Genomic DNA, 17,477 nt, shown 5'->3' with positions numbered 1-17,477 from the left:
TTAATCAGTAGAGAAAAATGAGGATAGGAACTGGGCCCATGATTTCATAATCTGGTATAAGCAGATCCCAAATAAGGAAACTCCCTCTACAATGCAGGTCAGCATCATCTCTGCACTTCCAGTCTTAAAGAGTTGCCTAGAGCATTGAGAATTTAAGTGATTTGCCCAGTCACATGGTCAGCATATTTCAAAATGCAGGATTTGAACACTGGTCTTCCTAGATCTTGAGCCAGCTCTTATTACTGCAAAAAAACTAAAAAGGAAATACAATTTTTAAAATTTTTACTTAATTCTTGAAAACTTAAATTACAAAACTAAAAATCCAATTTATCCTTTGACATCATTGTTATTTTGCCTATATGCAGTAATTACAGTTAACCCTCACAAACTTTGTATTCACCTGAAAGACTCTGTAGTTTAAACTCCTTCCCCCACCAAAAAAAGAAAAAAATTATTACTACCAAGCCTATGACAGGCTTCCCCAGAACCGAAAAAGTCAAAAATATCTCTTTACCACTAAGGCCTGAGGTGTAAAAAGTGCCCTCTCTCCCCATCCAGAAATGGAGAAATACGATGTTCAATGGATCTGAAAAATCTACAATTGTATGCAGATCTTATACTGTCCATGTTTCTGCCACTCTGGATTTAACCTTGGTCTTCTGGGCATGTGCCCCCATAGACACACCCTTCCTAGACTTACCATTCTTCCCCAGGCCCTTCAACTCTCCAATTACACTTATAGATTCATAAAATATTAGCAATGGAAGGAACCTTGCATGACCTTACATGTCTAGTCCAAGCCCTTCCTTTGACAGACAAAATAACTGAGATTCAGAGAGAAAAGTGACTAACCTATGGTCACACAGCATCCCCTGTCCCTCATCACAGGATATGTGACAGGCTGAGTCTACGTGCTGAGATTTAAAATTAGGCCTTATAAATCTTTCCAGTACACCAAACCAGCTCCCACTCCTTTGCAAACTCCTTCCTCTCCCAGTCCTTTCTCCCTAAAAATTAGGACAATTCCTAACAACACAATCCAAAAATAGAATAGGCATCCTCTGGAGATGGGATCTTCAAGTAAAGATTTGATAGGGGGATTCCTGTCCAGATACAAGGTGGTTTCATGGCTTCCAAGGTCCCTTCCAACTCTGATATTCTGTAATGACTCTCATTTGTTTTCAATTCATTTCTTACCATCTCTATACCCATTATTCTACTCTTCCTTCCTTCAAAGTTCTTCATTTTCCTCCCCAAAATCCATTCTCCCCTTCCTGTCCTAATCCTCATTCTCTCTGTTCCTCACCCCCATTGTTCTCATTCTCCCCAATCTCCTCTCACCAGCTCCCTCCTTTTCCCCCAACCCCTTCTCTCACCTCCTTCTCTCCAACCCCTTTGTCCTTTTAGAAAATCTTTTTCCTCAAAATTTCTCATCCTATCCCAGTCACTTCTATTTATCAAGAACTTAACTTTCTTTCATTCATTTTTATTCTTTCTTCCCTCCTTCCACCTCCTAACTTTATTAATAACCTCTTGAGTGCCTGCCTTCAACCCTGGTGGCTATAGAGATAGGATAAACTACTTCAATGAGAAGCCAGAGTACCAAGGAGAACTGGCCTCCCAGGCTGTCAAGTAAAGTCCTTAGCCTTTTCCCTTCCCTGGGTCTAACCTGCCTTTCCTGGGGTATGAAACACAGGACACGACTAAGGCAAAACAGGAGCGATTCCATTCAGACAACTAGAAATAGTCCTGAAAGAGATTCTGAGATTTAAGACACAGGTAGGTGCCCTCTGAAAATAGGGGAAGAGGCCAATCACCTCCCTCCTGTGGTGAGGTCTATTCAAACTCTAAGCCCGGGAAAGTACCCTAACCCTACAGGAATCACAAACCCCTAAAATAAGTAGGGCACTCGAGAGAGTTAAGCTGGGAAGTTATTTTAACTGACCACATGAGGTCTGTGAATCGATTGGTCAATCAATAAGCATTTATTAAGTAACCACTATGTGCCAATCATTTGGCACATGTTGGGGGATACAAAATCAAAAAGAATTAGTCCTTGTCTTCAAGGAATTTACATTCTCCCAAGGCTACATTCTATGTATCTAGAACAGCCTCAGAAATAGTTCAAGAGTCCCTATGTCCCCCTCAAATCCAAATGGAGGGGCTCTGGAAATAGTATGGCATAGTGGAAATAATCTGGCTCCATTATTTCCTTCTGTGGGATCATAGATAACTCACTTTCTCTCTCTGATCCTCAATTTTCCCACTTGTAATGAAGGAATGGTCAAGTTATATCCTAGAAGGGATTCTTGCTAAGGAAGGTGGTCTCCATGAGCCCTAAAGATCCTACCAATTATGAGATTCTGTACATAATCTCCAACATCTGTGATCTATAAGTTTATGATCTCATTGATCCCAAAGTCTAGAAGTACTAAGACAGACATTTAAGGCCTTTAATATCAGCCTCAATTTCCACCCCTCCAGTTATCCCCTATAGCCCGGTGAACTATGACCCTCCACCCAACCCCCAAAATCTAACCTTTGACTCCCAGCCATGATTCCTATCCTCCCTGATCTTTAACCATCATAACGATGACCCTCTATAACTTCACAGGCATATTATTTACAGGTTATTCTCCATCAACACCAAGGGTTCTTAACCTGGCAACATCAAACTTAAGAAAAAATCAATAACTATGATTTAATTGATTTCCTCCAACTCTATGCACTTTATTTTATTCATTTAAAAACATTCTGAGAGGATCCACAGGTGAACCAACAGCCAAACGCAGTCCATGACACAATCCAAGTTAAGTAGTCACACTCTAAAATATACTAATGGCAAGTCACTGAAGCTTAGAAGCCAACTCAGTCAGGAAGCAGGGGTATTTTCCCTCTCTATTTTTCAAGGAGAGGAGGAGAAACATAGGAAGCAGGCGTGTTCATGTGGGATATAAGGAAAAGACAAGAAATAGGAATATTTATATAGGAAATGGGGGGCACAGACAGGAAGTAGGGCTGTTTATGTAGGAAATGGAGGGCACAGACTGGAAGTAGGGTTGTTTATGTAAGAAATAGGGGGCAAAACCGGAAGTAGGGGTGTTTATGTAGGAAGTGGGGAGCACAGAAGGAAGTAGGGGTATTTATGTAGGAAATGGGGGGCACAGACAGGAAGTAGTGGTATTTATATAGGAAATGGGGACACAAGACAGGAAGTAGGGGTGTTTATGTGGGAAATGGGGATATATATACAGGAAAGTAGAGGTTTTAGATAGGAAATGGTGGGTATAGAGAGGAAGTTTAACTAGGACATAAAGACATGTCCTAGTTACAGGAAATAAGAGTGTTATAGAGGAATGGGGGGTACAGACAGGAAGTAGGGGTATTTATATAGGAAATAGGGACACAAGCAAGAAGCATGAATTTAACTTGGATGCGGAGGGCACAAATAGGAAATGGGGGACTTTAGCTAGGATATAGAGGGCATTGACAGGAAGGACTGATAGAAAGTAGGGTAGCGGACTTTTCAAAAGGGCTTACAAAAAAAATAATAGATCAAAAGAAGGAAAGTTGGGCCCTGAACAAAAAAAAAGAGCTAGAATAAAAATTGATTCATATACTGAAAGGGAGAATCAGGACTCAATGGAAGTTCAAATAGGAAATTGTTGGGGCCACAGAGAGGAAACAAGCAGATATTTATCTTGGTTTTGGGGGCCATAAAAGTCGCAAACAAAAAGTGGAGCTCAGAAAGAGAAGAAATGGGTCATAGACAGAAAGGGAACAGAGACTACCAGTTAACTTGAGTAATTTGCAGACAATAACTACCCCTAGTCCTAAAAGTCAGTAGACCCAGGTTCTAATCTCATTTTGACAACAGCTTTGCAGAAGTTCTTAGGACAAGTATCGTCCCCCAGTTGCTTCCCACCCCTCCCCCACTCTACCTGGCACTTACACCACCTTAGGCCTCAGTTTCCTCCTAGGTTCAAAGACAGAGGGGAGTATACTCCCTGTCTCCCTAAGGTTCCTCTCAATACCACCACGCTGGAGTTTCTTTCTTGGCCCCAGGAAAGGAGAGCAGGGAGTCACTAAGTCCTCCTCCCAAAGCTCGCCTCGCCCAAACCTGCCCATATCCCAGATCATTCTGACCTCACTCTGATCTTCGGCCCCCCTCCAGGGACACTATTTCCCCCCCACCTGGAATCTTGCCTTCTCAGCTCTCTACGTCTCATAGACAAGCCCTCAGTAGGAAGGGCTGAGAGGACAGACCAACCAAGGAAATAGGTAGGGGGACTGAAGGCTGAGGAGGTCATTAAAAACATTGGGTCCCCAAAGCTGCCTTAAGTTACTCCACCCCCAAAAAAATTAGGCTGGAGAGAAAAAGGCTGGAAAGGTAGGGAGTCGGGCCAGGGTGCTCCCCACAACCCCTGCCCCCCATAGCCCTGTGTCTCACACTCATTTTCCCAGACACACCCAGAGGGACTCACATATTGTACTTACAAGGCAAATTTCCCCACTCTGAGCCCAGAGCACTTGAAGCTATCCCGAGTAAGTACACATACACATACACACACACACAACACACACACAGAGACCCTCCAAAGCCTGGATCTGAACTTCTATTTCATAATCTCCCTTTTCCTCTCACCTCTACCATCTCCTTAGCTCTGCCTAAGGTGCTGGAACTCAAGCCTGACCTAACCCCGCCCCCGCAGTGTGAGTTAGGGAAGTGAGACAGGGGAAACCTTACCTGGCCAGGTGAGGGCCCAGGGCTCTCCGGAGGTGACCACTGACCTGGTGCCGGCCCAGGCTGTCCCCTCCGCACCCGCACCCCACCCCGCTGCCGCTCCCTGCCTCCCTGCCCCACGGACTGATTCACACGCTCCCTCCCCCAGCCCAGCCCAGCCCTGCCCAGCCCCCTCTTTGCCTGCCCGGCCTGCCCGGGCAGCACCTCTGGGGGGGCGGGGAGCAAGGCCCCACCCCGGCTGAGAGGGAGACACACAAACTCCGGAGCTCCCTTACTTCCCTCCTCTCCTGCTCCCTTCCAGAGCCATTCCTTTGCCCCGGGACCTTAACTGAAGCAGAAATCAGGGTACAGGATAGAAAAGTCCTGGGGCAGACAAGGCTCTCCTGGGAGCCTTCCCCAGGTCAGGACCTGCCTTTCCAGGACAGGGAGAGCTACACCAAGCTGTGACTTCCTTAAACCTACGGCTCCCCTGACCCTAGCTCATCCCATATTTTCGTCAGAGACACTGAGATTACTGTGGAATTTAGGCAGGAAAGCCTTCATCTTCTATGATCCAGTTTGAGTGAGCTTCAAAAGCACTGTCCCTGCCCCCTAAGAAGTTGCAATTCAACAGGAGGCTGTCGTAACCATATATAATACATTATCTTACATCAAAAATACACTGAAAACTATGATACAAAATGCTCTCTGAAGGAAAATCTGGGAAAGGTTGTTCTCAATCGGGAGAGTCAGGAAGGCTTTCTAGAGATAACTTTTAAAAGGAACTTTAAAGAGAAGGGAATTCAACAAAATCGAGCAAGAGGGGGAATTCCAAGCAATAGTGACTTTCATGAGCAAAGACCCTGGGGGCAGGAGTGTATCCCCCAAAACCCAGGCACAGTGTTTTATGCACATTAACGAACTTAGTAAATTTTTCCAGAATGGAATAGAAAGAAATAAAATTCTATTCTATTAAACATTTATTGGACACCTACCATGTGCAAGGCACTAAACTAATTTCTAAAGCAAGGAGAGACTCCAAAACTCCCTCAAATACCCCTTCCCTGGCTCCTCTGAACTACTTTGTATACAAATCAATATGATACAAAGTAATTTGAAATTGAATTAATTTGAGAAAGAGTATACTACAATTGAGAAAGAGAGATCCGGGTTCTGAATTTTCCTGAATTTTGAAGAAATACAAGAAGTTTGAAAAGCAAAGAAGAGGAGGGGGTACATTCTGGACTTGAACTGTAACTGTAATGTAAGGACACATGAGACAGGTTGCCCAATTTCAAAGAGCTGTAGGTATTCTCATCTGGCAAAAGCTGAGAATCTGTTACATATTCTAGACTAAGGGATCTGAACATTTGGTGTATCTTGGACCCTTTGGCCTGCCTCAGAAGACTGTGTATCCCTTCTTAAAATAATGTTTTTAAATGAATAAAATAAAAGATGTGGGATTACACAGAAAACCAATTATACTGAATTACCAATTACCAACATATATATATATATATATATATATATATATATATATTTTTAAAGCAAATACACAAACCCAAGGTTAAGAAGACATTTGTCATTATCCTTTATCCTTGAATCTATCACCATCTTATTTTGTTGACAATTACACCTTGACAAACTCCATCCTGCTGGGTTACTCCTATCACCTACTTCCTTAACTTCCTATCCAATGTTAGTGAAAGGAAATGGAGAAAATAATATTATCTAATCTCATCTGGGTCCTCACTGCAGCAAGGTAAATAAACAATGTGCTATCCCGTTTTCCACAGCTACTATTTTAAAGATTCTCATTTCTCCTCTAGTTTCTCACAGTATTCTTAATTCCTACTCTAGGATAAGGCGCACTACTGAGAGCTTCCCTTTTCCTCTCTTCCTCATCTCACATCCTTCTGCCACCACTGTCTTCTCCTTCATCCTTTCTCAAATTAAGAGGTAGCTTGTCTCCTTGTCAAGCTCAAATCCTCTATAAGCACATATACCAATCCCCTCCCTATTTCTCCAGCAAATTGCTTCTTCTGCTATCCCCTTCTTTCTTTTCTTTAATTTCCTATCTATTGGCTTCATCTACCTCCTATAAACATGTCTACATCTTTCCATCCTTAAAAAGCCTTCCAGTGAGTCTATCCTCTCATAGTTATTATTCTTCTCTTTGTGGATAAATGCCTTGTGAAAGTTATCTATTATCAGTGCCTCCAACTCCATCTAAGCTCTTTGCAACCTCCAGCCTCACCATTCAGCTGAAACTATCCTAAAGATCTCTTAATTGCTAAATTAAATGCTAAACCTAATTATCTTTTCCTGGTCTTCATCTTTCTTGACCTCTCTGCTATCTTTAATACTGTTGATCACCTTTCTCTCCTAGATATTCTCTCCTTTGTGGGTTTTCATAGCATTGTTTTCCCTAGTTCTCCTATTTGACCAGCTTCTTCTCTGTTTCCTCTATTAGTTCTTCATATAGGTCATACCCACTAAACTACAGATTCCATGTTCCCCAAGGATCTAAGCCTTCTCTTTTTTTTTTTTTTTTTCCAATACTGTCTCACACAGTAATCTCATAAGGTTTCATGGATGCGACTATTATCTTGATGCAGATGATTTCCAGGTCTAAATATTCAGCCCTAACTTCTCTCCTGACTTATGTAGTCAAATATCATGAATTGCCTCTTGGACATCTCAAGCTGAATGCACTACAGGCATCTTAAATTCAGATGTCCCAAACTGAGTATTAGAACATTTCCCCAAACCTTGTTCTTTTCCCAGCTTTCTTATGATTGCTGAATTCTGCCATTACCAGCTCCCCACTCTCACATACCCTATATACACACACAATTCTTTGCCAAATCTTTTCTTTTTTTACCAAAACATTTCTCATATAGGTTTTCTTCTCTCCACTCATACAGCTGTAACCCTAGATTAGGACCACATCACCTCCCAAATCCCTCCCCACCATGATCCATTTTCTGTACAACTACCAAAATGATTTTTTCTAAAGCATAGCTCTGGTTGTGTCATCCCCTTTTCAATAAACTCCATTGGCTTCCTATTACCTCTAATATCAAACATAAACTTTGTATGACATTTAAAGATTTTCAAAAATATGTTTTGCATGACTTCACATGTATAATGGGCATTATAATATTTGTCTTCTTCAAGGGTAAGGTAAGAACTGGAGGGAGAAAAAGAATTTGGAATTGAAAAAAAACAAGTTTAAGGTAAAAAGAAATAAAGCTCTTCATAACCTAGCTCCTTCTTTAAAAAAAAAGTTTTATTATACTTTGTTCACCTCCATACATTCTATTGATCCGATTATAACTGGCCTCTGTCTCCCTCCTTAGTGCTCTTATCCACCCCCTCCCCCAGTGGCTGGAATATTCTGTTCCCTTTCCTTACCTCCGCCTCTTGTTTTACCTTCTTTCAAGACTCAGCTCAAATCTCACCTGCCCCAGGAGCTCTTTCCCATCCCACACCCCTGCCTTTCCGTCTCAAGCTATCTTCCATCTAAATATCTTGTATGTACCTAGTTATTTACCTATTGTCTCACCCATTAACTCTGCAAGCTTCTTGAGGAGAAGATTGTCTTCTGCCTTTCCTCATATCCCCAGCTCTTAGCACAATGTTTAGTACATAGCAAATATTCAATACAGGCTTGAGGTTCACTGACTGAAAAGGCAGGTTCGGTTCAATTCAATCCAGCAAATATTTTAAACAGTCTGCTGCTAGGTGATGCGTTCTGAAGAAAAAAAGTGCAACGGTCCTTATTCCCAAGGAAATTATAATCCACAAATGGAAAAGCGCGCAAAACACGGGGGAGGACGGAAGTGCTGAGAATTGCACGGAAAAGGCTGCCGGCCGGCCGAGAGGAATAAGGACGGCATTCCGGCCCCGGGGCTGGGGAGAGGGAGGAAGCCCGAGCAAAGGCCCCGCGTGGGTTCGGTTTGAGGAACAGCAGGCGTACGGTGTGGTGCGAAAGGGAATAACGTGTAATAAGTCTTCAGTTCCGCTGGAGCCAGATTGTTAAAGGCTTTCAAGGCCGAAGAGGAGTTTTCACTTTATCTTAGAATCAACATGGAACCGGAGAGTCACTGAGCAAAGAAATCACACCGTTCAGTGTTGCTTAGTTAGAGCAATCTGCCGGCGGAAGACTGAGTTAGAGAGTGGAGACCGCGAGATGGAGTGGGCGGCCAGAAAGGCGAGGAGGCCCTGACTCAGGCCGGCTGCGGTATGGGTCCGGACACGGTGAGGTCGGGGGAAGGAGGGGATTCCCACGGTGGAAGGTGATCCCTCCCACAGGAAAGCGGGCAGCACCTGCTGGGGGGCTTTCGGCGCCCGAGGGAGAGAACCAGCAGGCCCTGGGCAGCTCTGAGCTCAGAAAGACCCCACGCCTCCTTGCCTTCAGGGCGGCTTTTGGCGTTTTCTCGGCAAGCACCGGGCCTGCTTTGCATTCTCTTCTCCGGCCCATTGTACAGGCGGGAAAACTGAGGGAAACAGGGTCAGGAGACTTGCGCAGTCACACCGCTAGTGTCTGGCAGCCGGTCTCCTCTGCCACCTCGCTGCCCCAGTCCGAGATGTACAGAACTACTCTGACAAGGCGCTAACACGCTCAGCCTGCTAGCCCGAGATCCGCAGACGGGGGGAACGGAAGCAATCGGGGCCAAGAGGCCCGCACCGGCTCGGGGAGCTCGCGCCCGAGGCCGGATTCGCACTCGGCTCTTCCGCCTTCCGCTTCTAGGCACCGACCCGCCCAACCACAGAACAAAAATAAAGACTCTGGGTAAGGGAAAGCTAAGAGTGCAGCAGAAGCAGAACCCCGCCTCGGCACAACCTAATACGCCTGTCCCCAAACTAAGGCCCTCAAATGTGCTGTTCCTTCAAGATGATGGCCCCGGATTTAGGACCCTAAAGAGAACCACGGAACCCCCCACCAGAACTGACAGACGCAGCGCCGGGCAGGAGGCGCCCCCGTGTGGGCACGCCGAGCCCTGCAGGGCCGCGCGCGGGCATGCGCATTCACGCCGCACTCTCCCGGAACCTGAGAGCCCGAGAGCGCGCAGGCTGGCACGAACTTGGTGTTGCCGGGAAACCAGCCCCAGCCGGCAGCGGGAGGGGCGGGGCGGGCCGCCGCCCAGGTGCGAAATTTGGGGAGGGGAGGAGGCCAAGAGGGAAGGGGCGGGACCGGAACCGGAAGCGGGTCTAGTGACCTCTGTGAAAACCTGTTCTACCTCTTTTCCTCCCTGCCCTCGTTTCTTCTTTTCTGTTCTGTCACCCCCTCCCCTCTTCCGATGTCCCCTTCTCGGTCACCCCCCCCCTCCTCCTCTTCTGACTCTTCTCACTCCCTTCTAATCTCCCCGCTCCAGTCACCTTCTCTTCGTCTTTTTTTGCCCCTCCTACTTCACCCCGCTTCTCACCTGACCTCCCCAGCTAAGCCTTATCCCCTCCTCTTCTTCTTTGATTCCTCTCCTGTGACCCCCTGCCTTGGCCACGCCCCCTCCCGTGGCCCCTCCCCCTTCTCTGTCTCACCTCTTTTTCTCTTCCCAAAGCAGCCTCTCGATCTTACCCTCCCGCTGGTCCCTTCTTGAGCCACCTCTTTTGAGTTCAGGTGTTGGTGATGCAAAAACAAAATGAAAAAGATGGTCCCTGCCCTCAAGAAGCTTAGAGCCTACTGGGTGATGTAACATAAACATAAGTATATGCATGACAGCTGGAGGAGGATGGGGAGAGAGAGGGGACATTCACAAGGAATAAAAAAAAATAATTCTTCCAGGGAAAGCCCGCAATCTGAACCTTAAAGAAAGCTAAGGATTTTAAGAGAGAAGGGCGAAAGGATGAGTGTGTTCCCGCACCAAGGTTTGCGTGGAGTTGCGTGCCATTGTTGGGAGTGCTACAAGGAGGCTAGTCTGGCGGGAACCTAGTTTGTGAGGAAAAGTGATCAGCCTGGAAAGGAAGGCTGAAACTTGGTTGTGAACGGCTTTAAATGCAGTCTGGGTAGTTGTCTTTTACCTTCCAGCAGGGGTTCTTAACCTAGAGTCTGTGAATTTGTTGTTCTGATTTTGATCATTGTATTTCAACATAATTGTTTTCCTTGCTAATCCTGTGTGCTTTATGCATTTAAAAACACTTTGAGCAGTTGTCCTTTACAACACAAAATCCTTTTCTTAAAGGATAGGGAGACATTAACTTCCATCCACTCCTCTTAGTTCTCTTTTTAAAATTATATCCTTTTCACCCAATGGGGATACCCCCAAACCTTCTCCCCCCCCCCCATGAGAACTAAACAAAAACAAAATCCAATCCAAAACAAAGCTAGTAAAAACAAAATTCCATTTTGGCCACATTAAACAAAAAAATTGTCTCATTTTAAACTGTTTCACCTCTGTCAGGAAAAGGGTAGCTTGTTTCATCATTAGTACTCTGAAATCATTGTTGGTTATAGATAAAAGTTCTTACTTATTTCAAGGTCAGTTGCCTTTGTGTAAATTGTGGTACACAAATTGTTCACCTGGATCTGTTTAGCCTATATCAGTTCACATAGGTATTTCCAGGTTTCACTAAAAACATCTCCATTCTTTCTTATAATACAAAAGTATTCCATCACATTTATATACCGTAATTTGTTCATCCATTCTCCAATTTATGGGCACTCCCTCAGATTTCCACTATTTGCCACTTCAAAAAGAGCTATGAAAATTAGCCTTTCTTTCATATACTTCAAATGCTTGAAGACAAATATAGTTCCCTCTCCACTTCTTCCCTAAGCTAATCAAGTTCACTCAGCAAGCACTTATTGAGAGTTTATTATGTATAGGCACTAGACTAAGCTCTGGAGATGTGAATAACAACAAACCATTGGCAGTCTTTGCCCTCAAAGAGTTGACATTCTAAGAGGCAGAGACAATATGTAAATTAACTGGTATATACAGGATACACACTAGGCTATAGATGGAAGATGCCTTCAACTATTACTCATAAAATGAATAGTAGGCCCTTCCTCACGCTGACTGCCCTTCTCTATTCTCTCTCTTGCTTATCAATGCCCTTCTTAAAGGCCTTCCCCAGACCAGAAATGAACGCAGTACTACAGATGTTTAACCAGGACAGAGTAAACATGTTTTAAGGGACTTATTTTGCAAGACACTGATCTTGACATTGAGGATACTGAGACAAAAATATAATAACTATCCTTATATTGTGTAGAAGAGGTAAAACATGGAAAGAAAGATGACCAAGAAAAGTTGAGGGAGAGGGTGCTAACACATAAAAAGATGAGGGAAGGCTTCCAGGAAGAGGTGATATCTGAGCTGACCCTTGAAGGAAAATAAGATTCAGAGGAAAAGATTAGAAAGGAATTCATTTTTGGGAACGGCTTGTGTGAGTGCATGGAGTGGGCAGATGGAGTATGGAGTCCAGTTTTTGAGGTAACAGAAATGAGATTGGAAGGCCTAAATGCCAGGGTAAGGAGTTTATATTTTGTCCTAAAGGCAATGGGAACTATAGAATAGGGGAGTGATATAAGATCTGCCTCTTAGGAAGATTATTTTAACAGGTATGTGAAGAATGATTGAAGATAGGAAAAAATGAAGAGCAATAGAGTTGTTGCAATAGTCTGGGCTAAAAGAGAAAAGGGTTTGATTTAGGTATGGTAGCATTGTGAGTGGCGAGAAAGTGAGAGAAATAGGGAAGTTTAAAGAATAGCTTTAAACTTAGCACTTAGGGGGAAAGATAATAAATTCCATGTTGGCCATGTTGAGTTTGAGATAGCTGTGGAACATCTATTTGGAAATATACCATAATAACTGGATTCAGTTATCTCTGCCTTCAGTTACCCTTCCCCTGTCATCTTCTGACTTCCCCAATCACTCCCTCCTTATTCCCTCTGATTTCTTCTTCAACTACTCTTTTCCTTGCTTTTCTTTGGCCTCTCCCTGTTTCCCACAATTTCTCCCAGTCTACTCCTTATCTGACTATCTCCCTCAGAGCTGCCTTTAGCACAGTGCCTGGTACATAGCACTAAATAAATGTTTGTTGAACGAATGAATATACTCTGATTCTCCCCTCATTCATCTCCTCTCTTGATTCCTTTTCACTTAACCATTTCTACTTTCATCTCATCTCTCCTTCCTCTGATGTTCCCTTCTTCTCTTCCCTACCTATCTCTCCCATGATTTCTTCCTCTCTTTTTCCTTTGAACCTTCCTCAGTAATTCCCATCTTTAGCACCCTCTTCAATCATTCTGCTACCTGTCTTTTCCTTCTGATCCCCCTCTCAGTCAACTCCCCCTGTCACAAGAGGATGAGTGGTAAAAAGCGGGGGGTAAGATCTCCTGCAGTATCTCGGAAGGTGACAAAGCCTAGCCCTGGGCCTAAATCAAGGGCACCTCCTGGTGAGTTCATGGGCCTCCCCCAACCACAGTCCCAGGGCCGATCCTCAACCCTACCCCCAATTCCCTTTTTCACTGACTATTAAGGGCCTTCCTACCCCACCTCTAATTTTATATCTGATGCAATGGGTACTCCTCAGACTCCTACCAACTCTTTCCTGACTTACTGAATAACCTTTAGACTTAACATATACATTCCCTTCAGCTTCTCCAAATCTACCTCAGATCTAATAGGTATCTCCTAAATTCTGCCTCTCTAATCCACTTCTGACCTACTGAAAACTTCTTCAAACCCCAATCATCTCCAGAGATTCGTTCTTAATTCCTGAATTTGGAGTGGAAAACTGGTCAAAAGAGAAGCTTGTGTTCCCCCAGAGTTCAGGATAGTGTCACTCTTATAACCGTACTGGAGGGGAGGGAATTGGACAGGGTAATAGTAGGGTTAGATGATTAGCTATTGAAAATATTTTTGTTGAAGATAATGTCTTAGATTTAATGATAAAGATCAATTAAATTTGATGTGGGTCTATCCATAGTTAAGTATGGGTTTAGTCTGTTGTAGGGGAGAGGTAAGAGCAAAAATGGGGTAGAGATTGAGATCAGAGAAGAGATTTAAGAAAGAGGTAGTATTATGTTAGAAAGATCATTATACTTGATTGAAGTCAAGAGTTGGGTTCAAAACATTTGTGTTCAAATCAGTACTTATTACCCATATAACCTTGAGTTACATTAGTCTCCCTCTCTGAAAAATGAGTGGGTTAGACCAAATAATCTCTGAGGTTGCTTCAACACTAAATCTATATTCCTGTAATTTAGCACAGCCACATATACAGAGTGCCCCAAAGGTTAAAACTTTACTCATATTTTTGAGACTTCCCAAGTCTTCTCTTTCCTAGGCTATTCATTCCCAAGTTCGCCCAATCAACAAGCCCCTATTAAGAAGTTACAATGTATAGGCACTAAACTGAACTCTGTAGATATATATTAAAAAAAAAAAAAAAAAAAGGTGGGGGGCAGCTAGGTGGCTCAGTGGATAGAGCACCAGGCTTGAAATCAGGAGGACCTGAGTTCAAATGTGATCTCAGACACTTAATACTTCCTAGCTGTATAACCCTGGGCAAGTCACTTAACTCCAATTGCCTCAGCGGAAAAAAAAAAAAAAAAGGCACTGAAGTACTTGCCCTCATAAGAAGCAGAGACAATAGGTAAATTGATTGGTACATACAGGATACATACTGACTAGATGGAAGGTTCCTTCACCTCTCACTTACAGGATGAATGGTAGGTAGGCCCTTCCTCATTCTGGCTGCACTTCCTCCTTTCTCTTTCTTGCTTATCAATAGCCTTCCTAAAGTATGGCACCCAGAAATGAACACAGTATTTTAAATGTCTAACTAGAGCAGAGTAAATAATCCCAATTCAACTCATCTAATATGTATTAAGTGACTTATTTGCTCAGCACACTGGTCTTAGCACTGGGGATAAAGAGACAAAAATATAATTCTGTCCTCAAGACCTTACATTCTGTAGAAGAGATGCAACATGGAAACAAAGATGCCCAGGACCAGGAAAGTTGAGGAGGGAGAGATTGCCCTGAGAAGATGAGGGGAGGCTTCCAGGAGGAGGTGACGCCTGAGTTGACCCTTGAAGGAAAACAAGATTCAGAGGAAGAGATTAGGAGGAAGTTCGTTTCCATCCTGGGGAACCCCAAACAGCAGGACAAAGCAGCTTCAAACTAAATAGATTATGCTCTCTGGTCCTCAAAATAACCCAGAGTGATCCCAGAAAAACATGTAATGAAAACATGTAATGAACCCTAAATGAGTTCAATATGCTCCCAGAAATATTTTTCTCATTTATGACTGATCCCTGCTTACCCTAGGGTGATACTGGTGAAATTTTAAGCTAATCCTGAAAAATCAATTCCTCTACATTTCCAAATCTCAATTACTCCCACCAAGATGCTTCAATCTTCCCATTTATCAGCACTTACCAATGCATGTCACTATCACAAAACCATGTCCAATCTATGGAAGCACATACTGGTCTCCCCAGACTCAAGAGATGTGTGCTATTCATAGCCCTCAACCCTTCTCATTCCATTCCTTCCAATCCTATATCTCAAGCCTCTAGGTCTCACAAGATTCCCCAAGTTGGATCAAAGGTTCCAGGAGAAGCCACCCTCTGGGAGAGTTTAGGGAGAACAACTGTTTACCTTTCCCAATACACCCCCACCCTGCCAAGCCTCACATCTGAGTCCCTGAAATAGCCCCAGCTGAGTCTGAGGCTAGGGCCAGCCTCCTTAATGGGAGTAATGAATACAGCCATGGCGTGCTTCCCTGATCCCTAAGCACCCAATAAATGCCAGGGAGGGGGACAAATCAACCAGGAAACCAGCCCTTAAGGGGAGATGGGGGTAGGGCAGAAGAGGATGCTTAGAAACATGAGCTTTCTCTGCTCTCTATCAGTCCTGACTCACCACACTCAGGCTCAGTCTCTCCCATCAACACAAACATGAACATATACCCTGCACTTCAAGCAAACAGATGATTCCCCATACACACATGTAGATATGCATATGATCTCCTCCTGGGAACATCCTTCTTATGGGAGTGCTGCTCCAAAAACACACACACACACATGCTGTCCCTAACATAGCATCATCTGAACACATAGATGCATATCATCTCCACAGGAACAATTTCACCCCTAATTTCTCCATTCTTATTATTCCTTCTCTACCTCATGTTGACCTGGGATTCTATAGCAGTTCCTCCTTTCTCCTGTACTAATCCCTGTAAACCCATTTCACAGATTTTTGGTTTCCAGTCTGCCCATTTGAATGCACCCATTTCATATTCCTTACCTGGCCAGCATCCTCTCCCAGAACATTTCCCATTACTCATATGTACTAAGCCTCCTTGATTGCTTCCTCAAAAAGATTCCATCACTGGTTGTACAGAATACAGCCCATCATACATGCTTATCATCTCCTCAGATTCTTGCCTAGAACGTATTTCATTCCACATTCTATCATACATCCTCCAAACCTCTGTTTACCAAATGCTCCATTATAAGACTACTAACCCCCTTGCCCATGTCATGATCTATTAACTCTTTGCTAGCTCTCCCCACTCTTGCTTAGAACATGCTCCATCATGTCTTTCAGCAGCCCCTTCCCAGAACATGTTCTATCACATACTTGCCAACCCATTGCTCAGAATGTGTTCCATCACATCCCCCAAACTGCTTGCCTTCTTATGCTTTATCCCCCCAGCTCCTTCTAAGACAGACATAACATCAGTTGCCCAATATACGATTAAAGCAATATATCTATTCTATTGCCTTTTCTAGTCAATTTCCCATACACACTTAGCTATTCCTCACTAGTCCCTTCCCTAAGAGGACATGGTTCTCCCTGCCCAGGCCCCATGGGATCAGTGACCAGCTTGTCCACCAATTGAGACATCAGTGACTAGTATCTCTGTGGAGTCCTCTCGGTGGTTCATCCATCCCTCCAAGATGTCAGTGACTAATTGAAAATATACACCACCTCCAGTGGTGCCCCTTGGCTGTAGGCCCTAGTTCTTCTCTCAATGACTTACCTGAACATGCACCTGTTCCTCTTGCTGTTCAAAGCCACCTGTCCTTAGCTGCTCCAGTTCCAGGGCCAACTCAATCCCCTCCATTCGTACCCATGCATGCTCTTCTTGTAACTGCTCCAGCCATCGCTGTTCCTCTTGCCATAGCTGTTCTTCTCGCCACAGTTGCTCCTCCAACTGCAATTGTAGCTGGATCTGCTGCCGGCGGTCCTCCAATAAGAGTTGCTCCCTCTCCAGACACAGCTGGACCTCTTGGAGTCTCAATACCTCCTGGGCCAGGGCCGGGTCAGGGCAGCTGGCCCCATATCCCCCCAGCTCCATGGCTGAGACTAACACCAGTTCTGGGCTTGCAGTTGAAGCCTCTACCACCTCTATTGCCCCTGAGCAATCTGATCTGACCATTGGTTCAGGGTGCCCCACAGGAACTGACTTGCCCATCTCATCCATTTCCTCTATCACGTGCTTTCCCTGACCCGCCCCATCCTGGGGGGCCCCTGAGGCCAGTGGCCTAGTCTCAACCACAGAACCTGTCTCACCCCCTCCCTTCCGACCCCGGCCCTGTTTTTTAGTTCGGGGTCTACGGGACCGACTACGCTTCCCAGACATGATGTCCAATCTAGGCTGTTGCACCTCAAATGACTGTCTGCCCTTCTCTACTGGTCACAGTACAGTCTCAGTCCCCAACACCCTTGAGGGGCTGGTCATGTTGCCCAAAGTGTTATCTCTGACCAACTTCCAGCAAAGTATTTAA

General features: G+C 44.4%; 2 protein-coding genes across 8 annotated transcripts in view; one reads left to right on the top strand and one right to left on the bottom strand.

Annotated features, from left to right (window-relative positions):
* Window positions 1-17,403, bottom strand: part of FAM83H (family with sequence similarity 83 member H) — a 33,296-nt gene extending 15,893 nt beyond the window's left edge. The window contains exon 1 of one of the 3 annotated variants that reach the window (XM_031947432.1): window positions 16,730-17,403. In XM_031947432.1, coding sequence (XP_031803292.1) covers window positions 16,730-17,332 — 603 coding nt within the window. In that variant the 5' untranslated portion in view covers window positions 17,333-17,403. Of the gene's footprint in view, window positions 1-4,747; window positions 4,857-8,279; window positions 8,590-16,729 lie in introns of those variants that run through there. The other 2 variants (XM_023496617.2, XM_012541951.3) reach the window with 2 other exon arrangements.
* IQANK1 (IQ motif and ankyrin repeat containing 1) overlaps window positions 9,675-17,477 on the top strand; it is a 50,325-nt gene continuing 42,522 nt past the window's right edge. For 4 of the 5 annotated variants that reach the window (XR_004231147.1, XR_004231146.1, XM_031947433.1 and 1 more), the window contains exons 1-2: window positions 9,675-9,876; window positions 13,014-13,127. Coding sequence is in view for 3 of the 5 variants with exons in the window: in XM_031947433.1 (XP_031803293.1) it covers window positions 9,750-9,876; window positions 13,014-13,127 (241 nt within the window). In the remaining 2 variants the exon portion in view is untranslated. The remainder of the gene's footprint in view (window positions 9,877-13,013; window positions 13,128-17,477) is intronic. The other variant, XM_012541952.3, reaches the window with a different exon arrangement.

This window comes from Sarcophilus harrisii, chromosome 1, assembly GCF_902635505.1.
Source record: "Sarcophilus harrisii chromosome 1, mSarHar1.11, whole genome shotgun sequence".
NCBI classification, from domain to species: domain Eukaryota; kingdom Metazoa; phylum Chordata; class Mammalia; order Dasyuromorphia; family Dasyuridae; genus Sarcophilus; species Sarcophilus harrisii.
Note: the sequence above shows the minus strand (reverse complement) of the source record. Positions and strands in the feature narration are given on the sequence as shown.